The sequence below is a fragment of the Pithys albifrons genome, chromosome 20 (genome assembly GCF_047495875.1).
Source record: "Pithys albifrons albifrons isolate INPA30051 chromosome 20, PitAlb_v1, whole genome shotgun sequence".
Lineage (NCBI taxonomy): Eukaryota > Metazoa > Chordata > Aves > Passeriformes > Thamnophilidae > Pithys > Pithys albifrons.
Window position 1 is genome coordinate 5,052,773 of NC_092477.1, and position 24,645 is coordinate 5,077,417.

At 45.9% G+C, this 24,645-nt stretch overlaps 1 protein-coding gene across 4 annotated transcripts in view; it reads right to left on the minus strand.

The window, feature by feature from the left end:
• TNC (tenascin C) overlaps positions 1-24,645 on the minus strand; it is a 75,503-nt gene that overhangs the window by 48,552 nt on the left and 2,306 nt on the right. For all 4 annotated transcript variants that reach the window (XM_071574287.1, XM_071574286.1, XM_071574285.1 and 1 more), the window contains exon 2: positions 282-874. In XM_071574287.1, coding sequence (XP_071430388.1) covers positions 282-744 — 463 coding nt within the window. In that variant the 5' untranslated portion in view covers positions 745-874. The remainder of the gene's footprint in view (positions 1-281; positions 875-24,645) is intronic.

Below are 24,645 nucleotides of genomic sequence, written 5' to 3' on the forward strand. Positions count from 1 at the left end.
ACCCCGACACAGGTTGTCACCGTGCCCAAGTGCCGTCCATGCTCAGTGCCACAGCCACAAAGTGTCCCAGGCCAACTTCTGACCCAGAGATCCACAAACCCGTGAAACTGTGAATGAATGTTCCCTGCACTCCGGCCAAACACACTCCCAGTTTGGATTACGTTTCAAATTCAACAGGTTGACTTTTGCTCATTCTTGAAACAGATCTGAGGATCTATTCTAAACAACCCCGACAGCCAGCACGAGAGTTTCCCCAAGAGCAGCTCCCCAGCCTGCCTTACCTTCTGCAGCCTGGGAATTGGGACAGCATCCAAGCCCGCTGGCACACTGCTCCCTGAGGGAGGACACCAGCCCCTCCAGCTCCTCCAGCCTGCTCAGCAGCTCCTTGATGTCCGGGGCGGCCGCGCAGCCACAGGCGCGCCGGGGAATGTTGATGCGGTGCGTGAAGACGATCTGGTTGCCCTCGGCCACCGTGTGCTCCTCGGAATTCCTGATGGGCTCCATCTCCGCCTTCAGGTCGGCGTCGCCACTCGCCGTGTCCAGGTCCACGGAGCAGAGCGAGCCAACAGGCAGCTTAATGTTGTAGACGTGGTTGAAAACCACAGGCTGGTTATCCTCTGGCAAGGTCACGTTCAGGCCAGTCTCCCGCTTCTGCCGGATGATCCTCTTGATGAGGCCACCACTGCCCTGCTGGCACAGCAGAGCGAGGATGGCACAGGCCAAAACCCGGGTGGGGAGTCCCATGGTGGTGCTCAGTTGCTGTTTGAAGCTGAGAGGGTCTTAGGGCTGCTTGGCCTTTGGAATCTGGAGCAGAAATTGAAGAGCCAGTTCAAACCAAGCTGGATATCCTTTTCCTTCCTGGCACGTTTGTTGCCTAAAAGAAGGAGGAAGAGTGTCAGGGATGAAGCACAGCTACACCACCCAACAAAGGCCTGTGACACTGCTCATGTGCTGCAACCTTAGAGATCAGGGCTGGGGTGGTACCCAATGTACCACCTCACCTCCCTCAAGCTCCTGAGCCTGCCTCTATATATAATAACTCTGCATTACCTGTTTTTCCAGGATCTCAGTGTGGTTGGGAACCAAATGGCACCAGACATGAAGAAAGCTACAGTTACTCCCAATTTAAAACACAGTGTATTATAGAAGGTTTAACTGCCTCAGGCAGAAGACCAGGGTGAAGGAGCCTGCTGAGTCTCATCTCAATTCCAAACTCTACTTTCAGACAGTGGTAAGTAAAATAAATGCATGTGCTGTTATGACACAACTGATGTTTAACTCTGTATTTCCTTGACCTGTCTATTCCTTGAAGGCTGCTGAAGGCTGGAGCACATAAGAAACTCAAGATGCTGTCAAAAGGTTTATCAACACCACAAAACTCATTTCATCTCCTTTTTTATATGCTTTAAATTACTGCAATTTCTTGGGAATCTGAACTCCAGGGTTTGTAGCCCAGTAATAAGTTTCACTATAGGAATGATTTATCTACAGCGTGGAGGTAAATGGATCTTTCTGGAGGGCTCTGCAGGCTGAAGGTTCTCATGTCAGTGTTGTGTCAGGGCAGGATTTTAGCAGACAGGGAGGGAGAGAGAAGATGACACTCCAACAGGGGAGACACACAACAGAAACAGCAATAAAAATCCATGTGTAAAAATGTCTTTCCAGCAGCCAATGCACCTTTTCACCAGGCAACATTTCCCACTGTCTGAGCCTTCCTCAGTAACTTGCTGACAGTCACAAGCACCTGGCTGGGCTGTACAGCTTTTCCTTAAGCTCATTCTTTTCACTAGTGTCAATATTTCCTCTTCCTCCTTGGTGTGTACATGTTCCTTTTAAGAGGAATGAGCCAGGGGAAAAGAAATACAACCAGTGACTTCCATGCAGAATCAGCCCTTCAGCACGTCGAGTGCGAGCCCAGAGCAGCAAAGGGACTGGCTGAACAAGCACACCTAATAAATGTCAGCCCAGCATTGGTTTTCCTTCCTCCTCCCAGCAAGGCTTGGCTGAATGGTCAGGCCAGTGACTGTTCCTTCACTGGCTCTAAGTTTGTGAAATGTCACTGATGGGGGAAACAGCAGTTTATTCTCTATACACCCCTGTTTTGAGGATAATCCATTTGTCAGATGAGAGAGCAGCTCCTTCCACCCTTGTGCTTCCCCCAAAGCACAGAGATTATTTTTCCCATGCTGCCCCAGCTGCTTTTGTAAGAGAATGACAATAATGCATCAAACACTTCACTGAAGTTGGTGGGTTTTGTAGACAATGTTGAGCTCACAAAGAGCAAACCTCCCCCCTTTTTACTGGGGAATAAATCAGAAGTAAACAAGCAGAAGGAAAGCCTTTTTTCTTGTCATGGAAGAGTATTCAGCTTTAAGCTATTTCTAACACTTACCCTATTTGTTCAAATATGTCTGCAAGCTCTGTCTGCACCAGAAGAGATCACAAAGTTGTTACTAAAGAATAACAGAGACAGACACGGCCCAGGTCTCGTTTGTGACTCAGCCCAATCTCTGAACTGGGTTGCCAGTTCATGAAACCTGTTCAGGACTGCATTTGAAGTGGGATTTTACTCTCAAGCACTCCCACTTGGGGTTTGCACATTGATTTCCATGCAATGGGATTCCATGTGCTCCACACTTTTTGCCCCAAGGCAAGGTCATACAGCTAAAATTGGTGCCTAACTCTTGACAGGCTGCTTGGCAGATGGATCCCCAATGGAAAATGGAACAAACTGGAAGCAACTCTGCATCTAATTCTCACCGAATTTTAGTAGAAGTTGAGCAGCAATTTCCTTATGGTTTTTGTAATTCCCAACTTACAAGAATATGGGCCCTGCCCGAACCAAGAGAAGTGATTGCACTTTTTTCTGCTGGCCAGTGTGAGTTCACATGTCCCTTAATAATGACATAAACTGCTATTTTTTTTCCTAGACAATGCAAAACCTGCTTCATGTAAGAGCCCCTGTCACTGTTACCTTTGCTCCTGAGGAAAGCCACAGGGACACCAGGACTTCTCCTGGACACTCATTGCAGAGGGACAGCCAAAACCTCTCAGCTTATGGATGATATTAGAAGATTTAATGTCTCTTGGCTGACAGCCCTTTGAAGTTTATGGAGAAGCATTGTGGTGGTCTAGAAGCACATTCCGTGTCTGCTCTGTGGCCTCTGTGTTGTGACACCTCGTGGGATGTCTGAGCTAATTCATCCCACCAGGTGCTCCTCATCTGACCTGCCAAGGGGCCCAGCATGATCAGCTGAGCTCCACTCCTGGACCTGACATCTACAAAGCAAGGCACCTTCATACAATTATTTACACACTAGCCATACTTTTGGCTGGAAGAACAAAGATGACATCCTTCTGTCCAAGCCCAGTTCCTCAAACATATCCAAACAACAGCTCAGGCCACAATGGGCCACCCAGGAGCAGGTTCTAGAGAGAAATGGAAGCCACAGCAACTGTCAGGCTCTGTTATTCCTTCATTTTCCCTCACCTTCCCTTCAGAGCAGGCCATGTAGATTGTATTTTAAACCTCTCTATATTTCCTTTATAGACATCAGCTGCTGGATTATTTACAGGCACATAAAAACCTTGCAGCAAGAGTTTGCAAAAGATGACCCTTCTCTGCACGAGTTTGGCCTTGTAGAGTATGAGAGGAGCTGGGTGAGGTCTCTACCTCATCTCTCAGGTATGTTGAGAGGTTTAGATGACCAAGAATGTGTCAACTTTTTACAAGCAGTTTGTCTAATACAGAATATTACTCATGCTTATGAACTGTGCCCCTCACGTCTTCCTGCCACCCTGACTCCAACCCAACCTCCTCAAAGATCTTGACAATGATTAGGTGGTCGATGTGCAAAATGTTCTGCTTGTCATGCAGGACAATAAATTCTGGAGCTCATGTTCCCCCCAGCTGGCCATTGGCATCTTCCCAGAGCCCTCACCCTCCTTGGGCAAGACTTATCCTCAGTGCTCTCCTGCTCCCTCAGGCACAACCACAACATAAATAAGAACAAAAGGTGCTGTGGCCTCTCACACATCTGAAATCTCCTCGATCAAGGGAGACTTTCTGCAGGACTGAATTCTACTCAATAGTTTCTTATGGGCACCAGGTTAAAAAAGAGACCCCAGAGTGTATCTTTGGAGTCATCTGGGACATGTTGTAACATCTTTGCTTCCAAGAGCACTTGGGCAGAGCTGTGCCCACCTGAGAACAGCCTGGGCAGGTACAGGCTGAGTGATGCATCCTTGGACTGAGCTGTTAAACCACTGAAGTGTTGGAAGTTTGGAAGCTCTGCAAGGAGAGCTGGGTTCAAGTTCAAGCCAGAAAATATGAAGATAACACACATATTTTCATTGCAGCACAGGCTAAACTTGTTTCCTTTCCACTGTTCCATCCTGGCTGGCTCAGAGGATGTTTTTATTCAATTTAGAGTTTCTTTGGACTATTAAAAAATAGGCACTATGAATTAAGAAGCAAATCATGACATCTCTGCAGCACCAGATGGGGCAGAAGGAGATTAAGGCAAAAATTATTTTCTTGTGTAAGCACTAAGTGTAAAAGCCAGATATAACCAAAGAAAAGAAAAAGACTATTTGAAGAAAACACTCCTTAAAAACCTGATCAGTGGCTGGTAATACTCTTAGTAATATGTGGTGAAAATGAGATGCCCTGTCAATAGCACAAAGGGAAGCAATAATTTTCATTTCCACTGCAGCACTTTCATGTGAGGATCTGAAAGCATGTCCAAGTCTGGCTGCCAAAAGGTGGAAAAATATTATTAAAAAGGGTTATTGCTTTGTTTAGATGTTCCCCCTTCTCCTTCCAGCTCCAGAACTTTCTCAGGACTTTTCTATTTAATTATAAATTTGTTTCTTAATAGGAGGTTTTTAATCAATCTTGGAAAAAACCACCCCAGGAATCCTGACTCCTGAGGAATACAGTGCAAAGGTAATGTATGAATATTTTCCTTCCCCAAAGACATATTTGCTGGAAACCAGCAGGTGTAAGGAACTAAATTAATGTCTGCAGAGCTGAAAGTCCTGCTGGAGCTCTCTAGTCTGTCCTGAACATTCAGGAGTGGCAGAGCTGGGAGATGATTCCAATGGGATGAAGTTCACTAAGGCCAAGTGCAGGTCCTGCCCTTTGGCCACCCCAACCCCTGCAGCGCTCCAGGCTGGGCACAGAGTGGCTGGAGAGCAGCCAGGCAGAGGGACCTGGGGGGACTGAGGGACAGGAAGCTCAACAGGAGCCACCAGTGTGCCCAGGTGGCCAAGAAGGCCAAGGGGATCCTGGCCTGGATCCAAACTAGCGTGGCCAGCAGGCCCAGGGCAGTGACCCTTCCCCTGGACTCTGCCTTGGGGAGGCCACACCTTGAGTGTTGTGTTCAGTTCTGGGCCCCTCAGTTGAGGCAAGAGATTGAGGGGCTGGAGCGGGGCCAGAGAAGAGCAACGAGGCTGGAGAAGGGACTGGAGCACAAGTGCTGTGGGGAGAGGCTGAGGGAGCTGGGGGTGTTCAGCCTGGAGAAGAGGAGGCTCAGAGGTGACCTCAGCACTGTCTGGAACTGCCTGAAGGGAAGTTGTGGCCAGGTGGGGGTTGGTCTCTTCTCCCAGGCACTCAGCAATAGGACAAGGGGGCACGATGGGCTCAAGCTCTGCCAGGGGAAATTGAAGTTGGAGAGCAGAAAAAAATTCTTTACAGAGAGAGTGCTCAGACATTGGAATGGGCTGCCCAGAGAGGGGGTGGATTCCCCATCCCTGAAGGTTTTTCAGCTGAGCTTGGCCGTGGCACTGAGTGCCATGATCTGGTAAAGGGACTGGAGTTGGCCCAAGGGTTGGACTCGATGATCTTGGAGGTCTTTTCCAACCCAATCCATTCTATGATTCTGTGATTCTATGATTTGTGGGTATGTGCACTGATAAATATGCAGATTAGAAGAGCCCTGTGCAATTTTAATCCAAACAGATTGCAGCAATGAAGAAAGGGAGGTGTTAAAGAGGATCTCAGCTGTCCTTCTTGAATGAGGCAGAAGGCTCAGTAGGTTTGCTCAGACACTCTCTACATGTCATGACTTGGAAATTAGACTTAAAAAAGGCAGGAGGGGGGGAAAATGATAGAAAAAAGGGAACAATTCTTCTCTAGGCTGATACTTCCTACATTGCAGCAGGAGGGGATCAAATATTGTCAGCACATATTGGATTCAAGCACAGCTTGTGTGAAATCTGCAGAAAATAGCAACAGGATGGATTGTGACAGGGGGGAAGACTCAAGTTGGAGAAGAGCCATGGCCCTCTCCAGGGAACACAACGAGGAGCATTTTGAGGGTTGTAATTTGCCAACACAAATATAGTTTTCTGTGAGCTGGCAAGTGAAGGAACTCCGTGTTTCAAAGGTTTCCACCAAGGTGTGCTCTGGCCATCCATTCCCTCCAGCCCAGGGCACCCAGCAGGGCACATGTGTGGGCACTGACATCGTGGCATCACAGCCCTCCTCTCTTTATCTCCTGCCACACACACAAAAGGACCACAGCAGGGCTGTGATCCAACCTGGAATGCTCCCTCTGGGCAGATTTGGTGGATTTTCCACAGGGAACACAAGCAGTGCTATCACACAGGATTAATAAATTGAGACCATCTGCCAAAGCACGTTTTTACAAGGCAAGGCTTCAAAAGATGCAACCTTTTAAAGCCAAAGTGCTAATGTGGCTTTGCCAGGAGCATGTCCAGGCATCTTCTCCACCAGGAATGGATTAAATCTGAAATAAATTGAAATGTTCACAAAGAAAGAGTCTGGGGGTGGCCCTGAAAGTTTGGACACGACAGGACAAAACAGCACCAGCTCTGACTTCATCATTCACTGCTGTTTCCACACACTCATAACTGCAGAAAATCATTTCCTTTCCATTCCCAATTCCAGCAGGGCGAAGGAATCAGCAGGGATACTCAGGGTAGGTCAAACTGCATTAAATCACAGCAGAGAGCAGAAATTCAGAACAGCCCTGAACCATAACTGCCGAATCTTTTCAGCAGAAATGATCAAAGACAAATCGTGGCTTTTTTTTCTTCTTTTTTTCCTTTCTTTATTTACATTGTATTCATTCTAAGGAGAGGAATTTTGAGGCTGCTGAGTTGAGAGTAATTCACAAAATCCATTGTGTTCCCCAAGGCTCCCAGAGAACACATGTGCAAAGAAGTGTTGCAGTGGCTTCAACCTCAATTAGACACTCAGATATGAAAAGGCCCTTTGGGTGGGGAAGCTCCAAAGGGAAATTTTCATAATTCAGGAATTTTCTTCAAGGTCTTAAATTAACTGCATGAAGAGGGGAAAAGAGGGTCATCACTTTCAAAGAAGGCAGGAGGGAGGTGATTTGCCTGTTCTCAATGGTTCTAACAGGTAAAATGCAGTGGGATAAGCAGGAATCCATCCAGTTTCCAAGCTGCACTGTGAAGATTTACCTCTGATCTATAGTCAGACAACTTCACTTCTACCTCCATGGCCAGGTTGTAGAGAAAAAAAAAAATCCTGCAAATACTCTGCAGTTTCCTAAATAAGAAATTCCCCATCTGGAAATCCCACAATCAGCTTTGGATCCAAACTGAGTGAGCCCCTTTAATAAATAGCAGAATGGTTTGACAGCCTTTGCCACCCCACCCTGGCCCAGATTTGCAGACTGAACCTACTTCTGGAAGTCAAAAAGACAGAGAAGCCCTGACCAAAATGACCTTGCTGTGTGTGGAAGTCCAATGAAGGTGAAAAGAACCCTCATGGAGCAAGAGGTAGAGAGGAAAGAACTGGGAAGGAAGTTTTAAAGCTTCCTTGTTTAACTAGAGAACTATGAAATCTTGAGATACAAATGACAAGCCCTTCCTGGGACTGACAACAATGACAACTGGAAGGGCACTTTGAGATGGGAACTGCTTTGCACAGTTAATTCCTGACTGATTTCTCAGCTGTCCCACATCAGGGTTTTCCAGCCCAGAATGCATCCATCATCCACTCCAAGGGCCTTGCCCATGCCACTGGAATTAGTAAAAAAGAGATTTTAAATCTTAAACAAATCCTCTGAAAGATCCTCCTGATCACCAGACTTGTGATCCCATTTATCCCACAGACTCTTTCAAAGAACAGCAATTAAAGCAAACACATGGATCTTTTTTGCCCCATCCAGCCCCTGAGGTCCTGCATTAAATATCACTCAGCTAAGCCTGAACTCTTCACTCCAGTTCAGTTCTCATCTTTGGCTCTGAGATGATATTCCTACTTTGGGGAAACTGGATAATTTCTGGTTTGCAGGTCCTACTGTACATTATCTTCAAATAAAACCACTTGGATTCATGTCAGCCTCCACCCATTCCACCTTGGCTGACAAGCAGCACATACACAGGGCTTTGCCAGGGCTGTTTTGGAAGGAATTTTAATTAATTGCTTTGTGTACAATTTGGATTTTAGCAAAAGGCTCATATTTCAAAGCCATCAGCATGACAGTGCCACAAAGGGGAAGGAGAAACAGCCCACTGAAGCCAAGATCCATAAAAATGTGGAAGAGCTATGGCAAATTCTGAGTGATAAGTATAAAAAGAGACCCAGGAGAGACTCAACCTTCTGTTGTACAGGGACTATTTGGAGTTAAATTAGCATGATTATTCTATTATAAACTACTTTGTTTCAGAAGTTTTGTACTCTCAAGCCATGGAAAATCTCTCCAGGTCTATCCTTGTTTGGGATCTCAAAGAGAGAACAGACCTTTCCAAGCTAAACAATGAGCTTGGCTGGTGTTCAAAGCAGAGTAAAAGTTCAGGGATCAGAGGTGGTCTCCTTCCAGTATCAGTAACACCTTTGATCAATGAGGTATTAAATATAATGAGCAAATCTCATGAATTAAATGAAAAATAAAGTCAGCTGGCAGAGATGCAGCAGGGAGAAAATGCCTGCTGAAAACATGCAATAATTAAACAGAAGTGAAAACCAGATTATGTGACGAGGTGCCTGCAACAACAGGATATTGAACTCGGCAACCAAGAGGTGCCTTCCAGGTTCTGAGTCCTACAGACTCTTGATTTATGTTTCTCAGGAATTACCTGGCTGCTGATGAGAAAAGCAAAGAAATTCTGCCTGAACACACCACTGCTGTTGCTCTTCCATCAGGAGCCACGGGGCAAGAACCCAGAGGAGAGCCAGGAGTGTGGGATGGCACCGTGCTGGGGCTTGGGACATCTGAGACCACCCCTCATTTCTGGCATTTTAACCCACCCTGATTTCTACCAAGTCCATGGGACATTTGCAACCTAAACAAAGCACAACCAACCAAACTAAACTTATTTTTTATACCTTCCCTAGTTTGTCTAGAGGGAGATTCTTCTATTTAACCCTATGGAAATGCTTTCCCTGCTCTCAGTTTTTCTGCCTAAATTCCATTATCCTCATGCTAGAAGTTGTGTCTTAATGCTTTGCTATACCACCTGTATTAGAGGAAGCCCCAAGTGTGTTAAGCAATAGGTGCCAAGTGGCTACAGCTCTTAATAAGTTTTAATGACAGCCAGCTTTTAATTAGGCCACAGGTATAGATAAGACTGATGGGGAATTGGCAAAGGAGATGCCTTTGGAAATGGTTCAATCTGGCTCAGTCAGAGCTGCTCTGAACAAACTAATGTGTTGTTTAGGGCTGTTGGAAATGAGATGTTTGTTAAGGTCTTGCTCACAAATTTATCAAAGTATCTCAGACTGGTTTGGGTTGGAAAGGACCTTAAAGCCCATCCCATTCCACCCCCTGCCATGGGCAGGAACACCTTCCACCAGCCCAGGATGCTCCAAGCCCTGTCCAACCTGGCCTTGGACACTTCCAGGGCTGGGGCAGCCACAGCTTCTCTGGGCACCTGTGCCAGGGCCTGCCCACCCTCACAGGGCAGAATTCCTAATATCCAACCTAACCCTACTCTCTGTTTGAAGCCCTTGCCCCTTGTCCTGCCACTCCAGGCCCCTGTAAACAGCCTCTCTCCATTTTTCCTGCAGGTTCCCTTCAGGCACTGGAAGGCCACAATTAGGTCACCCCAAAGCTTCTCTTCTCCAGGTTGAACAATCCCAACTCTCCCATTCTTTCCTCCCAGCAGAGCTGCTCCATCCTCTGATCGCCTTGGTGCCTCCTCTGGACTGACTCCAACAGCTCCATGCCCTCAAATTTCAAGAATAAGGTTTGCAACCTCTGTTGTCCCATTAACAGGCATCCAAAATGTTGTGCAGAATTCGTATTTTTGGGATCAGAGCATGAGGAAACAGCATCTGCAGCATCCTGGGCTATCCCAGCTCCTCCTGCCTTGTGGCAGAGCCCTGCAGCTATTTAAGTTTTTTAAATGAGAAGCATCCAACGTGGCATTGTGTAATAGTTATATATATCCAACCAGCCTTGGGAAGAGACCCACACTAAAAACAGGAATCAAAAGCTCTGAATTCATTTTTGGTACCAGCAGAATTAATAAAATTCTCCTAGCTATAAGTGACTGGAGGTAATTGCTGAGTGACTTAGATGTGTAATGCAGAATGAATCAGACCATGCTCATAACACGCTGTTTAATCTTTCATGTAATTTGCTGCTAAATGTGCATCATCAGAAACAAATAAATGATACATCTCAGTGGGAGCTGCAGATGTGATGCCTTCCAGCATGTTTATGAGATCCTGACTAGGGATAATGTGGATTATACTGAATGTGTCTCCAGCTTGATAGGATCTTGCCTTTTAGTTCATTTTATTGCAAGAACTGAAGGATCTTTCCCTGCCTTTCCTTGGAGACCAGAAGGTGTCTGCTGCTCTACCTTGGCCACCCCTCCCAGTGGTGGAAGCAACACATTCTCCTCTTCATCCCAAGGCAATAAAAACTGTGTCTTGACACCCAAAGTGAGATCTCAAAGTGGAAACTCATCAACTGCCCCAAAAAGTTCCTAGCACGAGGATATCCTAAGGATGCTGCCCACTGTTAGGTGCTAGAGGCCCTGAGAGCACCAAGACAACACAATGGTGTCACTTTTTATTTATTAGGGAGGGATTTGTGCCACCTCCTGGCAAAGGGGTGGTTCTGTGTGTGCCCCAGAGGCAGCTCCTGCCTGCCAAGGCTCTGAGCACCCAACAAAACCCGGACAGACAATGGGAGCTGGGAGTGAAAACCAGCCCTGCTCCACGACTGCAAACCTGTGCCAGAGCTGGCTGGTGCCAGGAGGGCAATGGCCCAAAGGCAGGGCCAGCCAGCAGCTTTTGAGGCTGTTTGGGATCAGGAAAATCTGCCTCTTGTGCTGAATTTCCATCCGTGTTTAATCCCAGGCACTGAGGAAGACGTTGGCAAAGCATATGCCAGGGCAGAGGGAGGTGGGTAAAGCTCTTTGCTGCCAAGAGAGCCCAACACTCACTTGGGGTGTGCTGGGGAGTCTGAATTCATGGGATAGAGTAATCTTGGAGATGAGGTCATGTGTTCCTGAAGGGCCCTCTTTGTGCCCCGGGTTAGTTAGCAACGCTTTTTCTGTTATCAAGCATCTGAATAACCTCACAAAGGAAAAGCCTTTAAAAAACAGTCTCAGGCAGAACTGAGAAGTGAATAAACAAATTGGGTTTGGGGTTTTTTTTGCCTTTTCATTTCACCCGACAGGAAAAGGAGAGAGGAATAAGATGGGAAAGGGGCACCGAGAAGGGATTCGTTGTTCTCAGATGGCAGAACAAAGGTCTTCACCTATTTGCAAAAAGATCTGCTGTTATCATCTGCTGTGAAGGGACTGGAGCACAAGTGCTGTGGGGAGAGGCTGAGGGAGCTGGGGGTGTTTAGCCTGGAGAAGAGGAGGCTCAGAGGTGACCTCAGCACTGTCTGGAACTGCCTGAAGGGAAGTTGTGGCCAGGTGGGGGTTGGTCTCTTCTCCCAGGCACTCAGCAATAGGACAAGGGGGCACGATGGGCTCAAGCTCTGCCAGGGGAAATTGAAGTTGGAGAGCAGAAAGAAATTCTTTGCAGAGAGAGTGCTCAGGCATTGGAATGGGCTGCCCAGAGAGGGGGTGGATTCCCCATCCCTGGAGGTTTTTCAGCTGAGCTTGGCCGTGGCACTGAGTGCCATGATCTGGTAAAGGGACTGGAGTTGGACCAAGGGTTGGACTTGATGATCTCAGAGGTCTTTTCCAACCCAATCCATTCTATGATTCTGTGATTCTATGATTCTAAATATCTGGACTTACTAGATTACATTATTTCAGATTTGTTATTTGGTGGCATCAGTGATGCTCCTGTATTAGGAAAAAAACCCCAATAACTTGGTTCCTCTCCTGGATTATTTCACTCAGTATTCCCCTGTCTTCTCCACTGGATGTCTGAGTAACCAAAAATAATGTATAAAGCTTGTCTCTATAAAAGAACTGTGGCCAAATGATGATAAAGTAACAGGTACAACTGGTTGAAAGTTTCTCCCAACACGTATTAAGTCATTGAAAGATGCCATTTTTCACTTGATCCTGCAAACTCAGCAAAAAGAAAACTAAGAGAGAATCAGCAGCATTTCAGGAGGTCCCTTTCTAAAAGAAAAAAATCTCTTTCTGAGGAAATCTTTGAAACCAGTGATAGTTTGCTTTGAACAAAATGGCCTATTTAAAGAATAACCACCTGAATCATTTCTTCAAAGGATTTCTGCTCCTTTTTCTAATAAAACCCAGAGCAGGCTGGACTTCAATTATTGAGTGAAGAGCTATGAAAGTGAAGCCCCAGGACTCCTGCTCTGCTGCACCCCAGGACAGGAGGAGAAAGAATTGCTCTTCTATTCACTCACACCTCTAAGAGTGCAGAGTTGGGTCCATGGGGGAGTCAGACATGTCATTGAAGCACATTTAAAACACCAAACTGAGTTGTCTGGTGGCAAAATACTTCCAAAAGAGTGGTCCAAGAACCAAAGGGCTTCTTATTGATGGGTGGCTCTGTCCAAGGACCTTCTGTGTCTTACCATCTCTGAGGACACAGATTCTCCTGTTCCCAAGGAGTAAATTATACTATTATTATTATACTATACATATTATATATATTATATATATATATATACATATATATGTGTGTGTGTGTGTATATATATATATATACACACATGTATATATTATATACAAAAGTATTGTAACTACAGATAAATAACTCTCTCCCTACAGCCCCAGCATGTTTGGCTGGAAACCATCCTGGCTGAAGATGAGAAACAGCTTGAGGGACTGGGAAAAGAGAGGAAAGCAGAGCTGGGGAGGGGGAGCAGAGGGGACAGACACCAAGATTTCCCAGTTTTCACATTTGATTGTGCTGTTGGAGTGAATTCCCCAACCCCATTTTCTCTTTTCCTCCAGAGCATGTCAGACCAGCTGGTGGATTTGACCTGTGGCACTGCAGGGATTCACAGCAGCTGAAAATATGTCCCTGGATTTTATTTTTTTAATGCAGTTTTTGTTGGAGGCAAAATAAAGATAAGACCATGTAAAAAAGATGCTGCTGAATGAGTTCAAGGGAATAACCCAGACTGGAGTAGGTTGGCTGAAGTGATGTCTCACATGGCTTATGTTGCTGTTTCTTAGAGGTGCAAAGCTCAGGAAATGAAAAAGCTGCATTGATAAAATGCAAAGGGTTTTTTTCTGACAGATTTGGTTTATTCCCCTTAGTATGTAAAGGGGTGAAACTCTGGATGCTGAGCTGGAAAAAACCAAGCAAATGCTCAATTGGAGTAATCTTATTTTTGAAAATACATTTCAGCTGACATTTCCAACAGTGGAACGTGGTGTGATCTGGGACCTGCTACTCAGGAAGCATAAAGGAAGGGGCAAATATTGCTGGGTTTGTCCTGCAGGGACATGTGGGAGATGATGGCAGGTGAGGGAGCACCCAGCTCACCTCTGCTGTCCCACAGGGCCTGGGAGGGTGGACCTTTGTGCAAAGGACAAAGTCTCCTTTTATGAAAACTGGGACTAGAAACTGCCAGTGGACTTAGCAGGGAGTCTGCTGATGATGGGGAAACCTGCATGGAAATAAAAACCAGCCAAAGAATGTTCACCTGGGAGTTAGAGCTCAATGGAATGAGAGACAGACTTAGGGTGTTCTCACAGAGTGGAGAATGGACAGTTCTCCCACTGAATGGGCTCCCCAGGCCTGGAAAAATTATATTTTAGCAGTAGTGGAGAGAAAAACCTCCCTGACCAAGGGTCTGCCACGTCCAAGACTTCTGAACCATAAGGAGAAATGAAGCTAAATAGAGTTGGAGTTCCCACAGAAATATGTGCCCACAACCTTGGGTTAATTGTGTGGCCTCGTGGTTAGGGCTGAGGACAAACTCAGGCACCCTGCACTGAAATTATTTTATAAATCATCTGCTGTGTCTCTGTTTAACCACTGGGAAAACCTCCCATGGGGAATGAAGCTCTCCATGGATTAAGGATTCCAAGGACCTCACAGGAAAGGTACTGGCAAATCCTCATTTCCATAATTAAATATTTTCCTGAGGAGTGCTGTAAAATTGACAGAAAATACATAATTAAAAAGCAAAGAGCTGGTGTGTTGGCCCCTGCAATGTGAGGGAGAGAGGGAATCACAGATCAGGAAATCTGCAGAGCTGCTCCAGCCCAGGGCCCAGCAAGGGAGGGACATGGAGATGCTGGAGAGTCCAGAGGAGGCAGCAAGATGGTCAGAGGATGGAGCAGCTCTGCAGGGAGGGAAGGCTGTGAAAGTTGGGATTGTTCAGCCTGGAGAAGAGAAGCTTTGGAATGACCTAATTGTGGCCTTCCAGTGCCTGAAGGAACAACAAGAAAGATGGAGAGAGACTATTTACAAGGGATGGAGTGACAGAAAAAGGGTTGATGGTTTCAAACTGACACAGAGTAAGTTTTGATTAGATATAGGCAAGAAATCCTTCCCTGTGAGGGTGGGCAGGCCCTGGCACAGGTTGCCCAGAGAAGCTGTGGCTGCCCCATCCCTGGAAGTGTCCAAGGCCAGGTTGGACAGGGCTTGGAGCAACCTGGGACAGTGGAAGGTGTCCCTGCCCATGGCAGGGGGTTTGGAACTGGGTGGACTTTGAGGTCCTTCCCAACCCAAGTCATTCTTCGATTCTCTGAAGTATCTTTTGGACCGAGGCAGAAAGTCTGAGCAGATGTGCAGCACAAACACACAGAGCTCCAGCACTGCTTGAAATTCCAGGGTAACAATAGAAAATTGCAGATTTACTCTGTAGCCAAAACAGAGGACGTGCCAAGCCAATTACCAGAATAAGAAGACGAATCCATGGAAATAAATTACAGGGTTACCAAAACCCACAGAGAAAGACACCAGAGAATCCAAGAAAAATCTGCAACTAACCCAAAATATGAGTCCACCTATTTATCTTATGCCTCCAGAATGGCCCCTCATCTCAAACAGGCTGTAGGTGTTTCATGCAGCCAGAGGACTCATTCATGCACACATTTACACCCAATCTCTCTGCACCTTTGTGTAGCAATAGTTCCTGTCCTTACACACCTCAAGGGACTCACTCCTGCAGTTGGGATGTGCAGGAGAATCCTCCATCCAGCTCAGACCACAGCAGGACTTTTAGACAACCCACAGGGAACAGCCCAGTGATTTTATAGGGCAGATTATTCAAATCTGCTACAAAAGGGAAACAGAATTAGAAGGAATAACTATGGGAGAACAAGCACCAAGCCCATCTGGTCTAACAGTGACTGAGATGAGGCACAAGTTAATTCAGACTCTCCTTGGGGCTTGTTTTTTTGTTAAGAGCATCAATTTCTGGAAATGAGAACTCAGAACTAAGAGGAGCAAACCAAGCAGGTCAGTGGGGTGCTCTGGGGCTGCATTCAGGCTCCTGGCAGGGGCACAGCAATCAGCCAAGCACAGCAATTTCCTACAAACTCAGGAGGGGGAAAGAAAAGACAGGAGTGTGCAATCTCCTAAATACTTTTTTTTCACATCTGCAAAAAAATCTCAAGTTTTACTACAGCTGTCAGAGGGGGAAGAAAAAGCCACTGGAAGATACAAGGTGTGGATTAGAAACAGCAGGACACAGCAGAGATGGGAGCAGCAAAGGCAACAATGGGCTCAGAAAAACTGTGGCTGTTCTAAAAACAGAAGCAGAACTGTAGAAATGGGTCATCTCCGAGGGATTCCATGGCAAGCAGAAGGGATGGTTGACACCCTCCTTTCTTTTAGTTTCTGCTGAAACCCCTGTTTGCATTTCCAGCACAGGAGTGACTTTTGCCCATTAGTCTCTGAAGACACAGGAAGGACTCTGGGCCATGACAGATCTGCCACAGACAGAGAAACCTCCATCAGTGCCTTTTTCAATACTAAAAAAATCCCCCCTTTCAAAGCAAAAGCAACTTCAGTGCATAATCTCACAGCAGAAACCACTCCTGCCCCTGAAGTACATCCTGTACCTTTTAATAAAGCCTTCCCTAATAGCAAAAGCATTTGCTTGGGCTCTTGGCTTTTCCCTCCCCACAGCAAAGACGAGGAGCTGGAAAAGATCTCCAGCTTTCAAAACTCGTCTTTGGAAAGTTTCTTTGCCAAGTTACACTTGGTCAGGAGCTCGTTATTTTCTGGGTAGACGCTGAAGGCTTCACTTTGAAATATTCTGAGGGCTTTGCTGCTGCAGTTTTTGAAGGATGAGGTTTGTGCTTCCTTGCATGGATCACGGTGACTCCTGTTCATGCTCCACTTCCAGACCTTTCTCCACTGCACTTCATCCAAAACCACCTAGAGGTGTTCCAGAGCCCATCTCACAAAGTTCTAGATGGTTTGGTGAGGAGATGGGAAGGACAGAAATTCAGGATTTCTGCATTTTCTGCCCACCCCATTCATGCTGAGCAAGATTTAGGAGAGCAAAGCAGTGGCCAGCTCTGGAGGTTGAAGCTTGGACAGTCTTATTTGTCTCAAAAGTTCATGATTCAGGTGGCAAACATGAGCTTTTCTGCAGATAATGAGGGGTGGGAAATGAGCCATCAATGCTCTTGATAAATATAACAAGAATAGGTGAATAAATAACTGATCTGCTATAAAAAGGAGATGCCAAATTAATACATTTACACAGTAGAAATTAGAAACTTTTCTAAGAACCATAAATTACTGACTTAATAAACAACTGTCACACAGTGTCAGAGGGAATAGACACTGAGACAGCATTTTCCCAATTTCTCCTGGAGGCCAAAAGGAAGAGAAGAGCAAAAATCCCACCCCACACTTTGCCATATTTAAAATTATTTCAGTTGAAGGAGTGTCACGTACAGAGGAGAGTGATGAGGAATTCTCCTCTTTTAATGACTTTGCTGTAAGGAAGAGCATGAACAATTTACATTTATATTGGTCTGGAATAACAAAAAGTGTTTTAAGGGGTATGAATTGCTACAGATGCCACTGGTGAGCAGGCAGCAGGATATTTCCAGAATTCATTAGGGATATTTGCATGTAGTTTGATTTAACCAGATATTCATTCAAACACTGAAATGACATCTCTAAAAAAATCTCATAACTCAGCCATAAAAACCTGAAGTATTTTTGGGGACCAGAAACTTTATTATTGGCCTCCTGTCATTAGCAGGCTTTGATTATTGCTTTAAAAGGAGCTGAGGAAACATATGGGTGACCCTTCACCAGGCAATTCTTTGCTTTTAAACCAATTATTAGTTTCCTCAGGCGGCTTTTCCTCCCTGCCAGAGCTCCTCTGTCCTTGGTACTAACATCTCAAACCGGCAGGAATGTGCACATTTGAAGACCACAGAAGGAGTTCCTTGAAATCTGACTTCCAGTAATCGCCCCCAGGCTACAGATCTGCCTGGCCTAGTTCTGTCACATGTGGTAGCATCAAGAATTTGCATCTTTGGCAGCCCAGGGTAGGGAAGCAAACTCCTCACAGAGCAAAATGTGTAAGGAAGAGAAGATGGGATAAAATCAAGCTCAGCAAGACAAAATGAAATATATATTAGATTTACAAATTGAGCACAAGGCATTTGGGAAATAGAGAGCATGAAAAGTCCAGTCTGAGGATGTTCCTCGGTGGTCTGATGCAAAGCAGAAGCACTTATGTAATGGAATGGAAAATACAGCCATAAACACAGCCCTGAGCAAGTGATTAGTGGCAATGGTGACTGAACTCGGACAAAAATCGAAGCTGTTGCTTCAAATGTCACCAATCTGGGCACTGTTACACTAATGGGAGGCTCGAGGGACCTCCACCACCACCATCTGACCTCGTTCTCTTAACCCACAGTGACTTGAGAGCTGCCTGTGCTGAAGCCTGAGCTGACAGCCATCGGAGCCGGGAGTGAAAGAAGGGCTGAGGAGCTCAATTATCCAGTGAAATCAATGCCATTGTGTCACATGGGAATTTGGCTGGCAGCCCCTGGAGCCTGCACAGGAGAAACCCATCCCTCGGCAGTGCCAGCTGAGGGGAAGGGACAATGCAGACAATGAGGTGCCTCCCTGTGCATGGAGAGGCTCGGGGGGGTCTGATTTCCCCTCTGTCAGTCTGGGTTTGTCCCCACGGTGCTCCATGAGCAGCACTCCTGACCTACATGAGCATGAAGCAAACTGGATCAGGCCAAGGCACCCTCTGCAACACCAAACTGCTCTGCTGCATAACTAAGGCAATGCCAAGCACGGGTACTATGGGTGTATCTGATACCCTGCATCAAAGAGATGAATAACTGCTCCTGCAGGCAGAAGAATTTCTTTCCCCAGGTGAAACCACTGGGGTTGGACACCACAGACTCAGCTTTTATTTAAACTGAGGCCCCCTTTTTTTTCAGTGATAAGATATTAGGATGTAGAATTATAGCATATATAGGGCATATATAACCCACCAGGTTGCCCACACAGGTTGTGGACTCTCCATCCCTGGAAGTGTCCAAGGACAGGTTGGAGGGGCTTGGAGCAACCTGGACTGGTGGAAGGTGTCCCTGTCCATGGCAGGGGGTTGGAACTGGATGAGCCCTGAAGTTCCTTCCAACCCAAACCATTCTGTGATTCCATGATTTCTATTTACAGGAATTGCACTTTTCTTACACTGGTGGGAGCTTTCTGTGTGTACACAGAAACAAACAGTTCAAGTGTTCCTGCCCATGTTCTGAGCAGCATAAATTATACAAAAGAGACTCAGACCACAGCCTGAAAAGCACTGTATTTATCCAGGATCACTTTCCTTCTCTTCTTCAGAGACTTTGCCCATTTGAGTGCTGTCAGTGGGACCATCACCCAAATCTAGAGGGAGCCCAACCAAAGCAAAGCAAATTACCAGTGTGCCAAAATGACCTTCCACAGCACTGACACAGATTTTGGGAGGACAGACAGGGCAGTGACACTGAGCTCCCAGAGATGCCAGAGCCCAGGCCACATGTCCAGGGGTGGGGAAAGCACAGGTGGGCACACATCTGCCTGGTAGTGAACTGTATTTCCTTCTTCTGCCAGCACCCCTGCACTATTGCTAAGATAAATAACCAATATACGAAATAACAGCCCAAGAAGGACAAATAAAACATGAATAATGTTACTGCATTTGAGAATGGCACTCTCTGGGTGCTGCAGTCTTTCCATCAAGCCTGGAAGTGCAGCACTTGTAGTGTTGGATCCCTGTGATTGACTTGCTAACCTGTGAAGTGTGTGAGTCGACATCATAATTAACACTTGGCAGTGGAAACATGAATTCCCTGGCTGGTGGATGGTATATCCCTCCTATAAACACCTCACTTGGCCACCAAACTGGAAAAATAGATAGGACATTCATAAGGAGTGCTCTCCATGGGAAATGCCAACCTTTTTTTTTCCTGCAAACTATTTGCACTGCCAAAATACTTCAGTAAGAAAAATGATCTGAGACCTTTCCCTTCATATGTATCCTGTTCTCCTCTGACTTGTAGCCCACAGTGTGCAGCATTCATTGGGAGTCAGCCTTGAATTACTGTGGTACAAGCAATGCAGGAGGGAAGTACAAGCCACAAGTAAAGGAAAAATATGCATTACACTGGGACTCACTAAGAGGAATGGATTGCCCACACATCACAAGCTACCTTTATATCTTTCTTGGCACAGGCCTTTGTCACACAGCACAGAGAAACTATTTAGGAGGATTCAGCATATCCAAAGGAGGTTTGGCTTTCTGAAAGAAGCAGGAGAAACAAAGAGCCAGTGCAAAGTGGCCACTGAGCTCCTTTTGAAAGCCTGACAAACTGGCTTCTGAGGAGATGAAATCATGCCTGGCCAAGAAGGACCATAACCACCGAGGTCTTGTGCTGAAGTGCAGAGCACACACTCAAAGAGACCCTTTCCTGTACAAATAAAGGCTTTTCAGGAAAGCAAAGAGGCAGAAAACCACAGTCCCAAGAGTGCTCAGCTTGCTGCTGGCCCTCTCACCTGCTCCTCCTGCTTCCTGTGCTTGAGATAAGCCCAAAATTCACTGCAAATATCTGTCTGCTCCCAGTTCCTTTGATTTCTTAGGAATGGAAAGTTAACTCCTTTTCTGGAAATAAATCTTTTTATAGTCCCTTTCCAGCAGGAGTTCCTTAATGGTGGAAATAACTCTTTAGCCAGTTCTGATGGGCACACAGGGGAACAGTCTCAGAGTTTAATTTCTGTGTATACTCAGAAGAAATTTTAGCTTTGTGCTTCCAGAATAGTGCAAAAGAACATAAATTTAGAGAAGAATCAAGACAGTTTAGATTAGTATTATGGTAAATATCAATTCCATCACAAAATTAGCATTTGTAATTTTAAGTTTATGGACTTGCCAAGTTCTGGTGCAGGTTGGGCACAGTTAAAGGAAAATCATTGTAGTGGAATTTCCCCAGGCTCTCACTTTCAGAGCCCTGGGAGCATCCTGAAAATATCTATACACACATATAGTCAATGCCACAGCCTGGCATGGGAAGAGCCTGGCATGGGAAGAGCCAGCCCACTACAACAGCCCCTTGTTGTGCCCATGATTCAAGCAATACTTTTGAAACTCTGCATTGAAAGATTTCTGTCCTACCTCCCTGCACTTTCGACTCAATTACTAAAAAGAATATGTTTTCTAAGCATGAAACAATATCATTTCTGTGGCGGGTTTGGAATGGGCACGTTGCTCCGAACCAAAGAAAGCTCCTTTTCTCTTCCCTGTGCAGGGCTGGGCTGGGGGAAAGGGCTTTCTGTGTGAGTAATCTTTCAAAGTAGGAAGCAGAGCTCCCCCATTGCTAGGGAAGAATGGACCTCCAGTAGGCTGATATGTGATGGATGACTGAATGCAAACTTGGCAACCTTGCCCTGCGCTGCCCAAAGAATACAGAATGCCACGGGCTATTCGTGCGCTGGGACGCTCCGTTGGAAGGTCGGGGGAGAACTTGGCAACATCCCACCTTGGTTTAATTGAAACTACAGACAATTAAGGATGCGAATCTGGGGAAATTGCTTGTGACAAGGTCAGCTCAGGATGGATTTAGCTTGGGTGGTTCGCTCATGCAGAAGCCAAACACAATCATAAATGGAGGGTTCTTCTCGTTGGCTCCGTGAGCTGAGCAGCAAAGCCTCACCCTGGTTTATGAGGTATGTTAGGAGGTTTAATTTATATTAACCAGTGTTCTTTAAGTTCTACATCTTGGTGTCTGTAGGTGGGAGTTTTTGCTGTTGTTTTGTTGGCACCAGGATAAGCAGCACATAGGAGAGAGAGGAATGATGCCTATAGAAATCCAGGAAGACATGGCAGTAAGGCCATGCCTAGGTATAAGGGCATGTCTATCATTAATTCAGTGATTAAGTTATTCAAACTCCCTTCTTTCAGTGCCCAAACTCTTTCTGCAGGATCAGGAGGCATCTCCTGTCAGGCAGGCTCTGACTCCTCCCAGTCTGCCCATTCCACACCGCTGAGTTACATCAGCCATTGAAGGATTTCAGGATTTCAGGGGCTGGAAGAATGCCCAGTTTCTAACTTTTCCCACATGTGGAAGGCATTTAACTTCAGCTCAGACTGGACAGAGGTTGAACACTCGAGTGGACAGTGAGCACCAAGGGAGGGGAAGTTTCACACTTGCCCTGAGCTCGGTGGAAACTGTGACAGCTCCAGATTTTCTCTTGGGGCTGTTCACTTCTCTGCTCTCCAGCAGTCCCATTCCTCAAAGAACTGCTTCTTCCTTCTTTTTTCTCTCCACTATACAAAGAACCTTTTTTGAACAACTAATAACAGCAATTGTAAGTTCCTTATGGCAGAAAGCATCACTTACTATGTCTCAAAACTTCTTCCAGTACAATAAAACCCCAAAATGCTGTAGCAATAGTTACAACACAACTGCTCACAAACCCCTGCCCAAACCAACCAAAGCCATGGACAGCAAGGCCACTTTGATATCAAGCAGTTTAAATAATTAAATTGCACCTTATAAACTCCCAAGTCATCTGCACATATCCCTTATTGTCCAGCTCTTGACCTCATTATGATGTTTTCTGTCCAGAACTCATTAGTTACAGTCCTCAATCTGCACTGGCTCTGCATATTTCTGAGTCTGGCTGAGGAAAAAAATATTTCCTCAACTTAATTCCCTCTGATTGCTGTCTTCCTTAGTTTCCTACTTGGGCAACAATGATTTTTCTGCAGTATTACATCAGCAAATTCCTTCAAACAACCAAGGGGAGCTATTACATTTCACAGTAGTTTCAGACTTCTGTAGTTTACAACCACAGGGTTGGACACGGAGATCAATCTTTGAGAAGGGTGTGCTGAACTCACACCAGAAATTAAGTCTGAGAAAGTGCCTGTTGGTAAAACAGAGCCCAGTTTTAAGGCCCTATATCTCAATCTGCCACTGTTCAAAGCAAATACCTTTTTATTTTTGGGAAGCTGAGGTTTCTGACTTTCCACTGATGTAAATTATCCATTCCTAAGCCTCGAGTTTTATGAGCCACTGGACCTTAAAACTGTCAGTGGCCCCTCAGCTCAGTGGGCTGTGATGGCACCTGTCCAAGGGCAGATATATCAACCCACAGGCTTCAAATCAGAGCCATTTCTTTGAACCACTCTGAATTTCTCATGTTTCAATATCTGTCACAGAGGTAGGACAGGTAAAGGTGTGGCTGATAATGAAGCAAACACCACCCTCTCTGCATTTCAGCTCATTTCCAAATGGATACCAGAGTTCCTCAAAGGAAACATCCAACTGAGTGGAAGATGTTTCTCCCTTATAGATCTGCCAGAATGGGACATCCATTCACACCAAACACCCCTTACACAACCCAGGACAATTCAGTGCCATTTGGAACCACTCAAATGACATATTGAGGGGCTGGAGCGGGGCCAGAGAAGAGCAATGAGGCTGGAGAAGGGACTGGAGCACAAGTGCTGTGGGGAGAGGCTGAGGGAGCTGGGGGTGTTAAAATGGCATTTTAAGACATCCAGACCCTCACAAATCTTGTGCTGTACTGGCAGATGTGCTGTGTGAGACTCCTGGGCCACCCACCCCGTGAACAAATCCTGGGTGAATGTCCAAAATCCACGGCCTGGGTCAGTCCATCAGTGCACTTCATATTTCCAACCTTTAAGCTTTGTACCATCATTAAGGCACCAGTGTGGCAAAGGCTGAGTCAGTGCAGGTATTTCTGTTTGCTGATCTAGTCTACAAGGCTGGTAAAAATATTTAAAAGTGGCTCCTTCAGTACCCACCATGATCCAGAGAAGAGCAATGAGGCTGGAGAAGGGACTGGAGCACAAGTGCTGTGGGGAGAGGCTGAGGGAGCTGGGGGTGTTCAGCCTGGAGAAGAGGAGGCTCAGAGGTGACCTCAGCACTGTCTGGAACTGCCTGAAGGGAAGTTCTGGCCAGGTGGGGGTTGGTCTCTTCTCCCAGGCACTCAGCAATAGGACAAGGGGGCACGATGGGCTCAAGCTCTGCCAGGGGAAATTGAAGTTGGAGAGCAGAAAACAATTCTTTGCAGAGAGAGTGCTCAGGGATTGGAATGGGCTGCCCAGAGAGGGGGTGGATTCCCCATCCCTGGAGGTTTTTCAACTGAGCTTGGCCGTGGCACTGAGTGCCATGATCTGGTAAAGGGACTGGAGTTGGCCCAAGGGTTGGACTTGATGATCTCAGGGGTCTTTTCCAACCCAATCCATTCTATGAGTCTATGAAACCTCTGGCCACAGCCCACAAAGCTGGATGGACAGAGGCACCTTTGTGTTGTACCAGGAAAAGAGCAGAGAACTGCCTAAGTGGGTCTAGTTTTTCAAATGGCTTTAGCAGGAGAGCTGAAAGGGTTAAAGCTCTGGCTCCAAAGCAATATCACTGTTTCACATGCACATTTACTTCTTGGTTCTGCATCTCTCTTGAAAAGGATGAAAAAGACCCATGGAGAACAGACTCTGCCATTTAATCTCATTTTCTTATCAAAAAGTGAAACAATACTCAAGAACAAACTTTGACAGCCTCTGTATGGCAAGTCAGAACATCTTGATACATGAATAGTCTCTGGCTTTTTTTAGATATTTTATAAAAAGAAGTAATGTGAAAAATAAGCCACCTGAGCTGAATGTCAAACACCTTTAGAAAATGCTGTTATAGCAACGTGACAGTCAAATTGGAGTGAATACTGAGGAGAAATGATCCCAGCCTTGAAGAGCTGGGATAAAAAAAAAACAAAAAAAACAGAACAGATTTTCATTAACA